The sequence below is a fragment of the Alosa sapidissima genome, chromosome 18 (genome assembly GCF_018492685.1).
Source record: "Alosa sapidissima isolate fAloSap1 chromosome 18, fAloSap1.pri, whole genome shotgun sequence".
Classification (NCBI taxonomy): domain Eukaryota; kingdom Metazoa; phylum Chordata; class Actinopteri; order Clupeiformes; family Clupeidae; genus Alosa; species Alosa sapidissima.
Genome location: NC_055974.1, coordinates 17287769 through 17307101, shown reverse-complemented (window position 1 = coordinate 17307101; position 19333 = coordinate 17287769). Strand labels below are relative to the sequence as shown.

The 19333-nt window shown below is 40.0% G+C and overlaps 1 protein-coding gene and 1 long non-coding RNA gene across 4 annotated transcripts in view; one reads left to right on the top strand and one right to left on the bottom strand.

The window, feature by feature from the left end:
- Positions 1–2616: 2616 nt before the first annotated feature.
- LOC121689432 (leukocyte immunoglobulin-like receptor subfamily B member 2) lies at positions 2617–16093 on the bottom strand. 3 transcript variants are annotated; one of them, XM_042069257.1, is made up of 12 exons: positions 15768–16093; positions 10776–11030; positions 10393–10644; positions 9983–10246; positions 9408–9665; positions 8973–9089; positions 8488–8518; positions 4378–4418; positions 4130–4180; positions 4016–4057; positions 3858–3905; positions 2617–2841 (listed from the first exon to the last, which is right to left on the bottom strand). In XM_042069257.1, exons 1-12 carry the CDS (start codon positions 15898–15900, stop codon positions 2798–2800), a joined length of 1536 nt encoding a protein of 511 aa, XP_041925191.1. In that variant the 5' UTR covers positions 15901–16093; the 3' UTR covers positions 2617–2797. The 3 variants fall into 3 exon arrangements, with proteins under 3 accessions (XP_041925191.1, XP_041925189.1, XP_041925190.1); XM_042069255.1 differs by having other exon boundaries at positions 9399–9665; positions 15768–16092; XM_042069256.1 differs by having other exon boundaries at positions 3858–3902; positions 9399–9665; positions 15768–16092.
- The window catches only part of LOC121689526, a 26210-nt gene continuing 21793 nt past the window's right edge, over positions 14917–19333 (top strand). The window contains exon 1 of the long non-coding RNA XR_006024806.1: positions 14917–14933. This is a non-coding gene — a long non-coding RNA (uncharacterized LOC121689526). The remainder of the gene's footprint in view (positions 14934–19333) is intronic.

Genomic DNA, 19333 nt, shown 5'->3' with positions numbered 1-19333 from the left:
AGAAATGAAGCCATAATCTCACCGATCAAGCCTGCCACCTAGATAAAGGGGAATACAACCAGTCCAAACAGCTAAACACAGGCAAAATTTTACTGTGCAGACAACGCAGAATAGCCAGAGAGATAAGTTAATGCTACCAAGCTGTGATTTAAAACAAGAGGGTCACAATAGACAATGGCACAATTAAGACTCTCTCCACACATAAAACATGCACCAACACAACAGCTAGAGAGGTTACTGCAAGCAGAACACTAATAGCATAGGAACCAAGGCTCTCAATTCTCTACACAGCATAAACAAAATGCTATTTAATGGTTGCTTAATTGGCATGTAATTCTCACTAACTGTGCTACCACTCTGGGCCAAGTTAACGTTACTTTTAACACGCACCACAAAAATAACGCAAACCGCACATTTTTAAATAGTATATGCTCAAACAAGTAACATAAGTAACTCAAACAAAAGATCAAGCGTTCGCGCACACACAAGACACTAACCACTGGCGTTACACGCAAAGTCAGTTATAGAGTTGTCTCCAATATCGTAGATGTAATTAGATTAACAAACACACAAACTGCAACACTAACGCAACATTCACTTACCCAACTTCATACGCACTGCATAAGGTACTCCACATAAATCCAGGCGGAACTAGCCAGCCAGTCGCTGCTATTTCGCTGCATCCAATATTTAAAACAGAGCTCCGGTCCTAATTATGCCCGCACCAAACTACTAACTCACCTGGCTAGTCTTCAAGGGCCTGCTGGCCTCGGGGCGACTGAATAACGCATGAACTCGTCACAGTATGGTGAAATAACTGCGCGAAGCGTGCCCCCGACAGGAATGCGTGACTCCCGACCAGGATTACCCCCTATATGAAAATAAACTAAAACAGGATAACAAAGAAATAAACAGTACTCCGATGGAAAGGCTGCAAGCAACCTAGCTGGAGCACTCTTACTAGCCGGAGTCTGCTAATAGGCTAATTGAATCAATCAAAAGCTTCTCACCTGGATTTTTGCGAGTTGCGAGTCAGAAAGGATCCAAATTTTACAACTTGTTTGTTCTCCCGGACGAGCCCCAAATGTATGTTACGGCCGGCTCGAGACCATAACATAAAAGAGGAAGGCGGACAAGGTGGTTTGGTCAACCAAAATATATTTATTTAAAAGTCATCATTAAATATTAAATTACTGCAGTTCACAAAATGTCTAGGGGAGAAAACTACAATGTATGTAAGTGTGTGGGTGTAACGCAAGCGTCAGTATGGTGTTGCAAAAGAGGAGTGAAAGATAAAGAAAGAGATAAGAAGTGTGTAGGAAAGAAATCTATCAATGTGTCTTCAAATTAGAAATGTGCCTAACCCAGAAGTGACCCAGCAAGAGAGAGAGAGAAACAACCCTGTATATAGCCCAACCCATTAACCCAGGTGTATACTATTCACCAATTAGTGGAACCAAGGACACCACTATCAGTGCATTGGCTATGCCAAGCCTGAAGAGGGCACAGGGGGTCGTAACACCATGTTATGACCAGTATAATCATATCATCAGCACAGGGCAAAGTGTGGATGAGTACAAATCAACTGATATCACTCTGTCATTTCCGATTGAATTATAAGAACAGACTGATTGCTATAATGGAGGGAATCAGCGCTTAAAATCATGTGTGTTTCCTGTATTAGCAATGGTCGCCCCCAAAAACAACCAAAATGCTGATAAAGTTCTTGAGTGTACATGTGAAACGAGAAAAAACCCGAATCCAATTCTGCAGCAAAGCAACACAGTTTGTGAAACACAACAGTGTGTCAGTGCCAACTCAACTGAGTTAATATTTTGTAGTTGATGTGAAATAAATTAACAAATGAGTCAGCATTAGACTGTGCAGGATGTTGGTTATTCACTGCAACACAAGTGGGGTGGAGGGCCAGGAAGTCACAGTGATCTATCAGCCGTCACATCAAAGTCTGCTTTATTGTCAATTTCTTTACATGTCAAGACATACAAAGAGATCGAAATTGCGTTTCCTACTATCCCACGGTGGAGACAAGACATATTTTACCAATTAGGTCCACAGACAAACATAACATTCAAGTAAACAATATAAAAAGTAAAAATAAGAAGGCACATACAATGAAGAAATAAGAGCAGCAAAATTTGGTAGAAATTGTGCAATTGTGCATACAGTAGACAGTCAATATAATAGTGCAAAAGTCAGGCCAATAAATGGCTGAGATAGTTTTGTTTGACCTAAGTATGCAAGTGGCATAGTGGTGCAATTTATGTAAGAGCAGCAGAAGTATGAATTTTGGTCGCCTTGCGGGTGAGGTGGGAGGTGTAAATGTCCTTCAGGGAGGGGAGAGATTTAAATTTAGCTTGAGCCCTCTACTGGTGTAGATACAATATTACCTACAGAATATGCAGACATACCATGCAATTAAATGGTCATCATAATTAATACACAAACATTTGTTATAGATGGTGGGGTCTAGATGAAATCACACTGTGTTATGTTGCTTCATTATCAAGAAATGTGGGTTTATGGGTTTATGTTAAAAATCACAATGTTGCAAGGCCTTGAAGAGGGGAAATTAACAACAATAACAACAACAACAACCAGAACTTCACAAGAAGTTTATTGTGGAGCACACAGTGAATACTGCTCACATATCAAGTATCATCAAGGTTGTTTACGTATCTACTGTCATCAAAGTGATCTGACCACAGTGTGTGTTGCCCACGTGTGTACAGTTCTGTCCTATTCCCAGCTTGTTCTCCTCAGAAACGCTGAAGTTGCTTCACTCTGCTAATGAATAGGGGCTAGACAGTGGAGAAGCATTTCCTAGACACAGGAAAAAGGTATTGTGACTGGATACGTCCGTCTGTCCCTTTGGGTGAGTCTGTCCACATAACATTGAAAGTACTAGTCTGATCTACGTCACATTTTTATACAAGGCACCAAATCTCGGTCGTGTTACATGACCATCCACATCAGGCTCAGAATCCAGATATTGGGGGCAGCCGTGGCTTACTGGTTAGCGCTTCGGACAACCGGAGGGAACCCCGACCAGTAGGAACGGCTGAAGTGCCCTTGAGCAAGGCACCTAACCCCTCACTGCTCCCCGAGCGCCGCTGTTGTAGCAGGCAGCTCACTGCGCCGGGATTAGTGTGTGCTTCACCTCACTGTGTGTTCACTGTGTGCTGAGTGTGTTTCACTAATTCACGGATTGGGATAAATGCAGAGACCAAATTTCCCTCACGGGATCAAGAGTATATATACTTATACTTATTGGAATTTATATGATATGATGCATAATATGATATGCATAATATGACACACATGCATGCGCATGCACACGCAAGCACACACACACACACACACACACACATCACACACTTTCTTTCCGCAGTTCATCCAGCCGTTCTCTGAATCTGACAGTAACACTTTTAGCTCCAGCTTATTGAATCAGATTAGACCGTTATCTTATAGGAGAGATGCTAACGGTCTAATCTGATTCAATGAGCTGGAGCTAAAAGTGCTACTGTCAGACTCAGAGAACGGCTGGATGAACTGGGGAATGGTAAAACTCAATTGTTTAACTCAAGAGGAGGTGGAAAATGAGTGTATTTCCCCAAATGGTGGAATATCCCTTTAAAGTAACACACTGAGGGAGGGATACACAAACTTTTTGTAGCAGTGTGATGCTAACGCTACAATTGCAAGTGGAGAGCGAGGGTGTGCTGTTTCCTGACTGCTGTGGTTTTAATTTGTTGACTCCAGTTGACATGGCATTTCTCAAAATGTGACATTATTGATGTACTTAGTAAAGTGCAGAGAACAGGACTTTTAGTTCCTACCTCCCAAAGTACAGAGACCTGCATCTGATGGATCCTCTAGCATGCCTGCTGAGACATTTTAAAAATATATTCCAGGGTTATATTCCATGTAACCTCCCTAATATCAGTAATTCCAGGTTCATTTCAAAGTCATATTTTCTCCATCTAGTGATACATACCCATTTTGCTTAATGACAGTTTGTCGTACACTGTATCCATCACTGTCAAAAAAAAGACATCAATGAGTACTGGCACTGTGATAAATTATAAAAAAAAGTCTGTTGAAACCTCACCTGGTCTGCTCGGTTCTGTGAATTCAGTGGTTTCATAGATATGACGCCCTTCTAGAGGTGAGAGTATTTTAAGTGTTAGGTTGCATTAATCTTCATTAAAGTCTTTCAGAGTTTCAAGTTTTCAAGAAATATATGGTATTACACTATAGTGAGTTTTAATTTTAATTTTTATTTTAAATTTACAAAAGAGGAAATATGAGGTAGGCTAAAATGAGATATAATGACATTCAAATAGAGACCCTCCTCACCTCCATCATACTCATCAGTGGTGTTTCTGCCTGCAAGACCACTAGAGGGAGACAGCAATCTACCAAATTAGTTCATTTGTAAAGTCACCAAATTAGTTCATTTGTAAAGTCACCAAATTAGTTGATATCTAAAGTCATTCAACACAGCATAAAACCATAATATATTTATGGGACATTTTATTCACCGACAGATAATAGTCTCTTGAGCAAACAAGGTGGCTTTTGACTGCATTAAGTAATTGAGTAGATGTTGATAGACCCTATGCATGGAAGTCTTATTAGGCAGCTCATTTGTTTCCGGTGGAGCCAGGTGAGTTGTAGTCGCTGCTATAGTTAATGTAATTAATGTACAGGGACCTGGTTGGGTGTTGCATCTAGTGAATCAGCACATTACAATGTAAAAGGATTTACTGTATGTGTGTGTTATTTTTATTTTTATTTTGGGCAAACAAGATATTCGATTGATTTTTGATTTGGAACGTTTATTTTCTTTAACATGTAGACATTAACAAATAAAATATTTAAGAATCAACATAGACATAGACAACAAAATAAAAATGAAAAGTCACATTTTGTTCAAGAAAAAGGAGTAGAGGGAAGCAAAAGCTTGTAGGTCCCTACCCCCATCTTTCAGTTAAATGAATCTTTTATCATCCACGTTTAGTATTTACACATATATATATATTTATTCCACTGCTTGGTTGAACTTCCCATTGTCCTACGTAATTTAGAACGACCATTAACCGTATGTTATCTGCACACCTATGAAGTAGATCCAATTTTTTGGCCGTATCACACTTGTATATTAATTCGCCGAACTCGTTGTGAAGTTTAAATGAACTGTCACGTTGCATCCGAGCTGTAAAATGCAGACGTTCAGAACATTGCAACATTGTAGCATATGACAGAGGTGGCTTTTAGCTAGATGGATGACAGCAGGCTAAGTAAAAGCGATGTTTCAAAGCTAAAGTTCATCAGAATCTTGGGATACGCAAGCTTGACAACGGGAGAGATAGAACTAACGACTGGCCTTTGGCCGTAGCAACCATCCATTTAGAACTAGTAATGGCAGTTTGTCTTGTGAGTTGAGAAATTAGTTGATATGTGTCGGAAGAAATTAGTTCTACAAACAAGACAGTTTTAGCGATTAAAGCGTTTAAATTGTAACAGGAAATGAACACAACGCAAGTGGCAACTGTGGAATAAGCGGGATAATGGACTCCACGGTGGTATGTTCACAGAAGTTAATGCACTACGAGGTTTAAACTCTTCGCGGTCGGCCGTTTTACAACCTCGGTCGGCCGTTTTACAACCTCGACCGTGCATTAACTTCTGTGAACAGACCACCGTGTCGTCCATTATCCCTTACATATTTGTAAACCTTTCTCTTATACTTGCACATTTAACAGTCATACCTCCTATGTTTATTTATATTCACAAATAATATATATTACGTTGAAGATTAAAATCACTCCTATGTTCATCATATATACATACACCCATACGAACACACACACACACACACACACACACACAATATATATATAATTGTACTCATTAAAGGCCATGCATTACTTGTCATTTCCATCACTGAATATTTTCACACATCTCATATTTTGCTATTGTGTATAATTTAAGATGCTTTTTAAACTGTGCAATATGTTTGCAATCTTTGATCTTATCTGGTAAGTTGTTCCACAACTTCACCCCACAGACAGATATGCACATGCTTTTGAGTGTAGAGTGTACCGTTGGTTGCCTCAATTTCAATCTCCCTCTTAAATTATAATCTCCTAGTCTGTCACTAAGCCATCATTGAATGTTTCCTGGAAGTAGGCTGTTTCTTGCTTTAAATACAATTTGTGAATTTTTAAAATCTATAAAATCCATAAACTTTAATGTTTTTAATTTAAGAAATAATTTGTTAGTGTGTTCATAGTACCCCACATTATTAACTATCCTTATTGCTTTTTTTTAATTGTGCATATTGTCTGTAGGGTGCTTTTGTAGGTATTACCCCACACTTCCACACAGTAACTCAAATAGGGGGAAAACAGTGTACAGTACAGTGTATGCAGGGATTTTTTATTCAATATATGTCTTACTTTGACTAGTATCCCTACACATCGTGCCAATTTTGAGTGTACACGGGTGACCTGAGGTTTCCAGCTGAGCTTGTGGTCTATAATTACACCTAGAAAGGAGTTTTCAAACACCCTTTCGATTTTTATATTATCGATCTTTAGTTCAATGTGTGTGTTTGCTTGTGTGTTCCATTTACCAAAAACCATAAATTTGGGTTTCTTTACATTGAGTGATAATCTATTTATATCAAACCACAATTTCAACTTGGTTAACTCAGTAGAGACAACCTCCAACAACTGTTTGAGGTTCCCTCCTTCACAGAATACATTTGTGTCATCAGCAAAAATAAAAATGTTCAGGACCATAGAAGAATTACTTGAAATGCCTTCTTCAGATCTATGAAGTAGGGGTGGCGAAATTTAAAAAAAAATCTTAACCGGCCACTGAGCCTCATAATTCCGGTTAAAGTCGGTCACCGAAAATTCTATAACTGCCATTTATGATACCCGTGTCCTGTTGCACGTCTTTCTCTGCCCGTGAAACAAGTTATCCCCCCATTTTAGAATGGTTAGGCTCCCGTCACACAATGTTAGTTCATGCCCTTTGTATTATACATTTTCCCCAATCATTGTCCACTACTTGTGGAGGAATAAGGGTTTTGTTTTGGGGAGAAAAATAATTGCTTTCCCTGCGCACCCACGCACAGGCACACATTACGCACAACGTCGACCTTCCATGCAACGCGGCACCGAACTCGGGCTATAAAAAGCTCGCGTTACAAAGTCACAAACAGAGAACGCTACATTTGGTGGTGTTACAGGAAAGTATATTAACCAACGTCTTTGTCTTTGTAAAAAACTTACCGATTGCCAACAGCCTCTGTAGTGTGCTGCACAAAATCCTTTGCAATAAGTTCCTGTCGTCATGCCATTTAAGTACAGATGAATAATAAAACACAACAAGTAGGCATATGCTAAGTTAGTCTTTCGTGTTTTCGTTTGCCATTACATTGTTACAATTATCATCATGCCATAGTCAACACGCAGCCACTAACAAGCAGTGAAGTTTGTCACAATATATAGGCTACACGCAAGGCGTACAAATCACTAAAGTAACCGGTAAACTGTTTGGAGCCATGGCTCTGTGCTGTGGTTGTGCTTAATAAATTCTGCCGTGGGGCGGCTCATGCTCACATTTATCATTTTTAGATATTGAGTGATCATATCGCCCCATACAATACAACACCAATAACACGTGTGTGCGCAGTGTAATAACAGACGCTGGCTGGCATTCGGGAGCTTTAAAAATTGTGTTTTTTTTTTTGTTTTGTTTTTTTTAACCGGCAGCAGAAAATTTTAACGGTCAACCACCGGTTAAACGGCTACCGGTTAACATCCCTACTATGAAGACCCCTATTGCAAACTTTTTGTTGTCTATTGTGCTTGTCAGTTCTTCTACTAAGTCCATGAGTGCCAATGATGTTGATCGGTTTGTCCTAAAACCATATTGACTATCTATGAGTAATTCATGTTTGTCTTTGAAACTGTCCAACCTAGAAGCAAATATTTTTTCAAAATTTTTGAAAACTGGGAGAGCAGGGAAACTGGTCTGTAGTTATTGTAGAGATTTTTTTTCACCTTCTTTGAAGATCGGAATTACCTTAGCAGTTTTCATTTTGGTTGGGAAGGAGCCCATTTTAAATGAAAGGTTACAGATATGTGCTAAGGGATCTGCTATATTAATAATAACTTTTTTTACTATTGTCATATCAATACCATTCCAGTCTGTTGATGTTTTATTTTTAAACTTGTTAACAATATCAATAATTTCATTTTTATCTGTATCCTTCAAAAATATAGTATCTGGGTTCCTCTTACCCAAATAATGTATTCAGTGTCGGAGTGAACATGTAAGGAGCATAATATAACAGAAGATGTTGTTACAACTCAGCTAAGATTCCACGGGAAATAAATGAGCTGACTAAAGAGCCTTCTGTGCATAAGGTGCATTGTCTGGGTTACTTACGGCCCTGCACTAGACGTGTTGGACACAGCACCTGCAGAGGTACAAGACACAGTGAATGGCAGACGGAGGAGAGAAGCACAACTGGCATCTTAAAGTGTCATATCTTATTTAAAAGTGCAATCTGCAAATTATTTTCAAATGTACTTTTTGTTAAATTCAGTGATTTGCTGATCACACACATCTAGTTCAACATACGGTATATAAACTGTAAATGGGAAACAAACATAGTGGCACGTAGAGCCATGAACAATTACAGCCAAATAATTTCAGTGTTTCGCGAGCATGGAAAGGAGGGCTGATTAGCTGTTGACCTCAATGAAAAACCTTTCAATCTCAGAATTGTTGTCTGCACCTTAAAACTCTATGGGGAATGTACACAAAGCAAAGGTACAACTATGACAAATGCTGGTATGATCACTTAGAGAGAGTCTTGGTGCAAATCCCAGGTGCAGAACAGAAAAACCATATGAATAACTATAACAAACCTGTCTGTCTTCTGCAGCAACGTGGTACAACTTTTAAAATGATGATAGTGAGGACCACTCCACCGGCCACACCCCCAGCCACAGCCACACCCATTATTAACAGACTGGACCCAGAATCTGAAAAATATTCAATCAACATCTTATAAAGAGGGCAACAATCACACAATCAGATTAGAGGGGTGTCATATCATGTATTGGGAAAGATTTAAGTTCTACAGAATGGAAAAGCCTACTAGCCTACAGTACTAACGCAGAGCTGGTGAACGAGACTGTGTAGACTGACTAACACTGAATAGAAACAATGATCTTAATATAGGAAATATTAATGTAGGAAATATACTCAATTCGTGTCTAGCTTTGTATTAACCACCATGTTTCCATGTTTTGGAAAAGAAATGAGCAATATGAATAACACAATTTACTCACCCCTCTTACCAACAGGAAGTGAGTTACTGAGCTGTGATGATGTGGGTCTCTCTCTTCTCACCCCCTGGCACCAGTATGTACCCTCATCAGAGTCAGTAGCTCTGGTGATGGTGAAGTTGTTCCCCTCAATCACAAGATTGTTCTTCTTGTCCTTGTACCACTTATATGTCCAGTTGCTGTGAGACTCTATCACACACTTCAGAGTGACCATCCCCCCAGTGGACAAGGGACTCTGTGGCTCTGCTGTTAGCTTAGCTTCAGGTAGAGCTGTGGAAACAAAAAATAGGTATAAAGAAGAGTAGAGTACACAATTCTACCCCAGCACACTTTTTGTCAAACTCAGCAAATTGCTGGACACAGGCCAGATTCTACTGTGTATGAGAAACTCAGTGGCTCAAGTACTAAACAATTTTAACCAACCAACAGGTTGCTTCAGGGAGATGGGAGTGAGATGTGGTTTTGGCTTACTGTTTAAATAATACCTCAAATATCAACAACCTGAAGCCAGAATAGCGGGGTTTGGGCTTAAAATCATAAATATTACAAACAATATCCCACTGTTATCTTTATGAATAAGTCTTTACTTTGTACACTGAGGTTAGCTTTTGTACTGGGTTGTGTTGCTCTGGGTCTGTGTGTCCTCTCCCCCTGACACCAGTACTGGCCCTCATGAGACTCAGCAGCTCCTCTGATGGTGAAGCTGTTTCCCTCAGACACTGGGGTTCTGCTGGACCCCTTATACCACTTATATGTCCAGCCACTGAAAGAGTCTATCTTACATTTCAGAGTGACTTTCTCTCCAGTGAACACAGGACTCTGGGGCTCTATAGTTAACGTTGCATACAGGACTGAGGACATAAGCATAGAGGGAAAGCATTACTTTATAAGATTTACATGGCATTTACTGTACTGACAATATAATTGATGCTGCAACTGAAATGACAGAAAATAAATAAATACAATATTCCACCTTGCACAAGATAGATAAACTCACCCATCACTTGAATATTAACTTCATTACTCCTTTCTGATGTTGTTGATCTGTCTGTTCTCTCCCCCTGACACCAGTACTGGCCCCCATCAGAGCGGGCAGCTGCAGTGATGGTGTAGATGTTTCCCTCAGACTCAAGAGCACTTGACCCTTTATACCACTTATATGTCCAGTCACTACGATACTCTATCACACATGTCAGAGTGACGTTCTCTCCAGTGAACACAGGGCTCTGTGGCTGTACAGCTATTGTAGCTGTAACAGACAAGGAGAGATATGTGCCTTGTACGTTAAATGTATAAATGTAGCATTTGGCATATCAAATGTAAAACACAAGTACAGCATACAGTAGATTGTGCAATAGATATATTTAATGTAAATCTTACCATTCATAGATACAGTCATGTCAGGGCTGCTGTAACTTCGTAATCCCCTTCTTATACCAAAACAGTTGTAGTGACCACTCTCTTCAGGGAGTGAGAAGGTGATGGTTCTGTTGATCAGATTATGAATGTGTTTATTGTTCCTCTCCCAGTGATATTCCCAGCCTCCGCCCTGTGTGATGTCACAACTCAGAGTGACTCGGTCTGCACTGTGGAGCTGCTGAGGAGGCTGTATGGTGATGGTGGGAGTAGGAATATCTGTACAGACAAAGGTATAAACATCATACTGTAGGTAGCCTATTTTAAACCCAGAGAAGGTCATTACATACTGATTTAGAAGTACAAATGTATGAATGTGACACACATTGAGATATGCATGAGGGGCAACACAATGGATAAGTGAACCTATGTGTATGCACTTCTTGACTTTGGACCATAAATAAAAATGAGCAGATCATTTAAAAAAATATCCTGCTTTTAAAACTGTGGCTGTGCATTGTTGTCATGCTAATTAAAAAAAGTCAATAAAAATGTCTTCTCATGAAATAATCGGATCAAATTAAGTTTATGAAGATACAGTGGGTACTACATTTAATTGTCCGTGATTCTCACATGACCTCACGCGTCTTTTATTTATAATCCCCCAGTGAAGCTGCAATGACCCAAACAACCACCAGGTGGCACTTGTGAACTGGGTTAGGAACGTCGCCTTTTGCCGCTTTGAGTCTATACGCGCCAGTATGCTACAGTATGGACCATAAATTTAGCCTACCCAACGTTTGTTTCCACAATATTACCTACAGTGTGGATACCTAACCTTTCATTCATTTGTCTTATTCAAAACAGTTCTTGTAGGTATCCATTACTCTACCACCAGAAATAATCGTCACTTACGCGCACGCTCTCTATCTCCCTCTCTCCTAGAAATGCACATTTTTGCCGGAAGATCATGCTTGAGTTCGAGTTGGGGGGGGTGGTCGTCTCACCTGGCGAAAATGTGTGTATTTCTTTTCCAATTTTTCTATTCCAATTGCTATCCGTTTTAGCGAATATTTATAATAAAGTAGGCTACTTTTATATTATATAGCCTACTATCTCCTTCTGATTGATTTGTGTCCCCTGGGATTTTTAATATGGAAAGGAAAATATTCATAAGTGTTTTTTTGACTCAATTTACCCCTGTACTGTTTGATGCAAATGATGGGCACTGCACTCCGAGGGAGATTGTTGGTCCACTGTGAAGATTTTCATTGTTGTGTCAATTTCAATTTTGCTGGCCTGTCCCTGCTGGCTACTGTCATGGAAATAAGCTGGGGGAGGGGAGCTAGTGGCGTAACACGTTTTCTGAAGCGCAGAAGTCAGCCTCATATGAGGGGGATGGTAGGCTCCAGCATTGAGGTGAAAAAGGAATATGGAAAGTTGCCTTCCTCGAAAAAATACTTTTTTACTCATGTGCGTTACTTGTAACACGTTACTACCCCTGATAAATTGTCGCTATAGGCTATGCTGGCGACCCAAATAAAATCTTTGGGAACCAATGGCTTACAGTAGGCCTATCAATCACACTGCCGCTTGCAACGCCTCTGAATGCAGACCGCTGCCCTGTTTATCGGCAATGCTTACAGTACGTGTTAAGGGCAACACTTCTACTTATCTCTGCCAAAACGCTTCACATGGGAATTGAACCCCGGATTCCCACGTCTCAGTATGTAACTCTAACCATTGAGTCATCTACTTCCACTTTTCAGTGAGAGTTTGCAGGCAGATGAACCCTTATTCTTCATAGGCCTGTGCGTCACAATCACTTCATTTTTGTTAGCTAACAAACTGCCAGTTGTATGTGTTCACTGAACAAAGATTATGAAAATAAAACACAACCTTTCCATCTAAAACTTAATTTGAACAGATATTAGTGTTGAAACTGTTCAGAATTCTTTACTTTCTGCTGACGAAAAAACAAATGTCAGCCATGTTTTTTGTGGAAGTGAGCAACGTGTTTTTGTTGTTATGTCACAGGATGTGAATAGCCCAGCTGTGAGGCCAAGGCTATTCGTACCAGGGGTAGACACTTCAATTAATTAAACAAGAAAACTGCATATGTCTTTCTTTCCTCCGATTGGAATTAATAAAATGATGAAATGTTGCGCAAAGTGGAAAGGGAAAAAAGTGTGAGATTTTGCCAAATTTGGTTTTACTCATTTTGAGTAGGCCTAAACTGTTTGGTTTTACTCATTTTGAGTGGGCCTAAACTGTTCGCCAAAGGCCATCATCTCTGGCCCCAGCTTGATAAAAAAAAAAGTAGGCTCTGATTTAGCCTAGTCTACTGTATGACTTCAACGAGGTGATCTTTAGTATCGTTCTGTAGCTTACAGTATCAATCACACTGCCGCTTGCAACGCCTTTGAATGCAGTCCGCTGCCCTGTTTACCTGCAATGCTACAGCAGACTTAAGCTGCCACCTCATGGCGATAAGTTGTAATACATTCCACGCAGCTGCGTGAATCACGGAAAGCGCAAATTAAGTGGCCACTTGAAAATGGCACCCTACTGTACTTTCATATTATCTCATATAAACATTTCATATTACAACATGATAATGATCCAGCAATGCACTGCAATAGGGAAATATCTCAATAATGAAAAAATAAGATATTGCAGTTTTATGGCTGAGTAAGAAATTAATTTTTATTCTGAAGACTTACCCAACACAACCATTGTGTAAGGTTCACTTTCAAGTTCAGACAGTTGGTTTTCTTCATGTAATGCATACATTTAAAAAAACTGTTGTTGAATCTGTGATCAATCGGTTGAAATGCAATTTCATTCTTTTCTATATAATTGCTGAATGGAGAACCGTTTTTGAACCAGCAGTACCGCCACCGACCATTTGGTTCTCCCTGTATGTCACATCGAAGGCTGATATGCTCTCCATGGAAAATGGGCATCAGGTTTGGCTCCATAACCACTACAGCTTTGAGACTTTCTAAAGAAGAGGCATATTCATGAGCAATATGGACACCATTCCATACAAACGGCCTGTAATGTGAGATTAACAAGATGTTCTTTTACCTGCTGTGTAACAAGAACAACACAGGGAGGCCAAAACTGAAACAGAATCAGTATGTCATTCAACATTACAAATGTACATGTCTTAATTGATTCATTATGATGTCTGATTTCAAAAGCATATGTCATGTTTAATCTGTGTTCTGTCTCACGTCTTGTCTTCTTACTGCTGATAAACCCATCTGGCTTTATGTCTCACTTGATTGGTTATTAAAACCAGATGGTTTTAACTCGGCAACAGTGCATATTCTGTATTTATCTAGCAGTTTGATATACAGTACATGCTTTAAAGAGTGACAACTCACATGGTTGCTACAAGTCCAGTTTCTTATTCTCACAGTTTCACTAATACTTTCATTCTCTTTATTCCCACACAAAGTGTTAAGACGCTTTAAATTCCTCTTTCCTCACTCTTACTGTGTTATTCTCTCTTTCACACGCTCTCTTTCTTTTTCTCAGTAAAAAGTTGAGAATCATAATGAGTGCATACACCATAGTCACACATGCTAACAGGCAAACTTGGGTCAAGTCAGGTCAGATCAGTTCGTGTCACAGATATGGAGCGCAGAATAGTCATTTTTCATCGCTAAATAAAAAATGGCATTTATTTCCGTAAATCACACACCACATATTTCTGTAAATTGCTCAGCCCCAGAGTATCCCTCCAACATGGCAATGATATTGCCCGTTTCAGGACAGTCAGCCCTACACACACATGAAATGCATGTAGAGCTATGAGCTTGCTGTGGTGAGATACAGGTCAAAATATAAGAATTTTTATAATATGATTTTTATATTTTAATTCTTTAAAAATCAAAATAAAATCAATGCTAGTACTAATACATGAAATGATGGCAGATCTGGATAGCCTAGACTCGCTGAAAAAAACAATATATAATATGTGTGTGTGGCACTTACAATGACCAGAATAAATCCTTATGAATAAAGGTAGTGAAAATGCCCTAAAAACAGCTTAGGGTTCTAAGTGTTAAGACGCTTTAAATTCCTCTTTCCTCACTCTTACTGTGTTATTCTCTCTTTCACACGCTCTCTTTCTTTTTCTCACTCTCATGGTTTTTGTGTGTGTGTGTGTGTGTGCATGTTTCATTATATGTCTTGTACTATTATTTACTTGACTTCCCAACCAACCTTTGTATTTCTGATCTCTCACACGTTTCAGTTTAAATTAAAACAAGCTTCTCTTGCTACATTTGTGTAACAGAAACAAAACACACTCATTCTCTCTGACAGTCTCTCCCTACACACAGACACAAACACAAATACATACACACACACACACACACACACACACACACACACACACACACACACACACACAGATGCCACATTGTACTGTCTACACAACTGCACAGAATACCGTACTCAACCTGCACTTGGTATTTACATGTAATGCTTCTTTGCACTTCTGGTTGGATGTCAACTGCATTTCATTGGCACTGTACTCTGCTAAATGACAATAAAGTTGAATCTAATCTATTATTTACTGGACACCCCAACCCTCCTTTATATTTCTGATCTCTCACACGTTTCAGTTTAAATTAAAGCAAACTTCTCTTGCTACATGTGTAACACAAACAGAACACACTCTTTCTCTCTCTCAGTCTTGGTCTATCTCTCTACACAGACACAAACACACGCACACACACACACACACAGACACACACACACACACACAGACACACACACACACACACACACACAGACACACATAAACTTGTAAAATCTTGAATTTCCCCTGGGGATCAATAAAGTATCTATCCATCTATCTATCTATAAACACATGTACAATGTTGTCCACACACGCACATTGTCGACAACGTAACTGTAACGGACTTGGTTTTTATCACGTGTGCTGCTCACAAAAACAGCTGATGATACTTTACACACAAACATAGAGAAAATACTCACAGACTGCTAGAATGAGCTTCATGGCGGTGATGGCCTTGATGTTATCTTCATGTGCTGTTTCATAATCCTTTAGAGGAACTGAACCTGCATTTGTCTCTTTCCATTCAGCCCCCTGGCCCAACCCATGTGTCATTTCTCTCTTCAACAGTCGTGACGTGAGGTGACATGACGTGTACTGTGGCGAACCTCAAAGGGCATTTGTGATAAAACGTATAGAAGCAAATTTTATAGTGTTTATTCCCACATTCCTACACACACACACACACACACACACACACCCACACACATGAGAGTTAATGATAGTATTTAGTAGTACTTATGTGCATGTTTTCATGGCCTGCTCAAGACCTAAATGTGTGTGAAGCAGTTTAATCTGTCTCTATTTTTCATTTTCGCAGTTGCATGTCCGTGACTCTTCACCTTTCCTATTTAACCCTTAAAGGAGTACCGTCACACCGGTGTGACAGGAATGTTGAGAAGTGAACATTCTAAAGAATATCTGGGTTCATTGAATTCAACATAGAATTTTAGAACCTTCAATTGTTGCGGAACTTAGAACGTTCAAAAACCTACACCTTTAAGGGTTAAGGCCCTTCTTTCCACTCTCTACACTTCTGCTCACATTGAGGTCCACCTCAGTGTTTTTTCCTGTTTCCTCCACTTCAACTTTTTATATCTCTTATGTCTTAACCCTATGAAGGTACTTGCTGCTTTTGTAATCTACTCTTGAAATTCTATCATTTCAAGGTTATGCATTCAAGCCTATCAAGGTTATGCCTTTTAAGATTATGTCTACAGTTTTGGTTTTAGAATGGAAGTGCACAGGCCTGTACAATGCCTGTCTTGCTAATACATGTAAGCATGTGTGGCCATCAACGGCATCATTAACTTTGTGCACTTCTCTGTAGGAGCATTAGATCACATCGTCTATACCTGTGGTATCTAACAACCACAGAGTGAGAGAATTCATACAGGCATGCATGATCTCGAGCACGCACAAACACAAAGACACACACACACACACACACACACACACACACACACACACACACACACACACACACACACACACACACACACACACACACACACAGACACTCACACTCACACAAACTGATACACTGTGGTCAGAGTGAGTGCAGTTTTATTAGACCAGCCATCTGTCTGTCATCACATTCAGAGGCTTTTCAGTGAACTTCATCGCTCATCTTACCACACTTATATTCAGTCTTTTAACAGTGATGGATAAGCTAAGTTACAAGCCATTATATTAAAGAAGAAATCCGGTGATTTTTTTTATAGATATCCGTTTCTCGAGGTCATGAGTACTATATACGAAAAAAAACCCCGAAAACAATTGATTTTATGCAATCAGAAAGTTAGAGCTTCCAGGCCATTGTTATGTTCATGACCCCAGACTGTGCTGAAGCTGCTTTACCAAATGTGTTGTCTTTTCATACTGAGACCAACACTGTCACGCTTGCCCAACACTGTCTTTTACATTCGCCCTCTCTGACACACCCTTAAATCTAAAGTTCTCTCACTTTTATAAACACACTGATGTGTTTGAATGAGAGTGAATGGGAATAGGAATACTGTTGATGTTCATGTGTTCATATTGTCAGCTGAGGATGCTCCCCTTCACTCAACAAAAATCCCCTTTTCACCTCATCTTACCACACTTTTATTCAATCTTTTACATAACTTTACAAAGTGCAGTTAATGGAGATGAAGTCACAAAGTGGAGTTGATGGAGATAGAAGGGGGGAGGAGGTATGAGGGAAGACAGGAAGTGCATGGTCAGTTCATGTTAGGTGGTATTACTGTAAGAGCAGACAGAGTACCTGCTATCCACCATTGGTGTTACATGAGTTAGGATAGCAGGTACTCTCAGAAGAGTTGGGTCTTCAAGAGCTTCTTGGCGATATACGGTACTTGTCAGGATCCTGTCTGGACTGATGACTTTGTGCCACCCTGGTGGCCATCTTGTGTATTGTCCTGTATTTGCTTTTGCCTGTTCCCCGTGTGCTCTGTTTACCTGTCTGCTGTCATGTGACTGTCTCCACCCCTTTTCCCTTATATGGTCTGCACTTCCTGTCTTGTCGGTTCCCTGTTATTGTCTTATTGGTCTCGTCCAGTCCTCTGTCTTTCTGTTAATTAGTCTGTGTATTTCTGCCCCCCTGTTTCTCTGTTCATTGTTGGATCGTCTCTCTGTCTTGTCGAAGGCCTGGATGTTTGGAATGCTGTAAGTGTTGTAGTTAACAATAAAGTGTGTTTGTCTGTAATTCTGCCTGGAGGAGTCTTGCACTTGGGTCCTATCCTTGTAACCCTGACAATACGCCTCTACTCTGGCAGCACTTGGTAGGTCATTCAACCAACAGGTAGGGATGTGCCGAGCGAGGCTTTTGAAACAGTGGCGCTTCTACAGCCAAACTGGTTTGATGCTTCGAAGCTTTTGACACACTACTCCACAACGCCATCTGGTGGTCAATAAAAATCCCTACACCAACATTACAGACATGCATGAATTTGCAGAAATGCACGAATACTCAAATACAAATGTTTTTATTTCAGCATATGATTTATTCTGCTTTGCTGGCGCTTAATCGGCTCTTTTTACTGAAGACATCACCAGCTTTGGAAAATGTAGGCCTACGTTTAAAAATATTAACTTTAGTATCTGCCTGCACCCGTCGGACTTGAACCCGCGAACAGTAGGCTACTATCCCAGATCGGGAGTCGAGCGTGCAGTCAACCGAGCTAAAAGCTCCTTCATAGGCACTATTCTTGACGTTGTTTAGGCTACTAATGTAGGCTACATATAGCCTAGCATACTGGCTAAAGTTACATTCATGTGGAACAGATGTGCCCGTAAAAGCCTGATACAGTATATACTGGCCCGAGCATGAAGATGGGGGATACACAGACTTATGTTATACATTATGTATATAATTATTATGACCGCCGCGCAGCGAAGCGGCGGTCATATAGGTTTAGTCAGATTTATAAATTTTTTTTTTTTTGTTTTTCTTTTTCCCCCCCGCTGGACTGGACCCCCCGAAAGGAGGGTAGGGCAGACACAGTTTTCTGTGAATATCTCGAGAACCGTAGGGTTTAGGAGGACCATTTTTTTTTGTATGTTGATCTCAAGGGGCCATGTCAACCTATTCCATAACCACTCATTTCATGTATAGCGCCACCTAGTTAAACACAAAAAAGTAAAAATGAGGTGTTGTAATCTAAGGTATCTGTGACCTAACATAGTCAAAACTGCACGAAATTGGAAGTGTAGGATCATTATGACACCCTCTGTATGCACGCCAAGTTTTGTGGAATTCCGTTCATGGGGGGCCACACAATAAATTAATTTATGTTACTATACACCAACTGGCCTGTAGGTGGCCGGAGACAGTTTTCTGTGAATATCTCGAGAACCGTAGGGCCTAGGAGGTCCACCTTTTTTTATGTATGTTGGTCTTAAGGGGGCATGTCAACCCATCCCATTACCACTTATTTCATGTATAGCGCCACCTAGTTAAAAATTAAAAAGCAAAAAATTAGGTGTT

What these genes read in the sequence shown, in the direction of transcription:
- LOC121689432 (XM_042069255.1), bottom strand. Translation starts at nt 15,900, where the DNA reads ATGACACATGGGTTGGGCCAGGGGGCTGAATGGAAAGAGACAAATGCA. An exon ending in CATGACTGTATCTATGAATG is followed by an intron (nt 10,645 to 10,775) that starts GTAAGATTTACA and finishes TGTCTGTTACAG; the next exon opens with CTACAATAGCTGTACAGCCA. An exon ending in ACTGTCATTAAGCAAAATGG is followed by an intron (nt 3,906 to 4,015) that starts GTATGTATCACT and finishes AAAATGTCTCAG; the next exon opens with CAGGCATGCTAGAGGATCCA.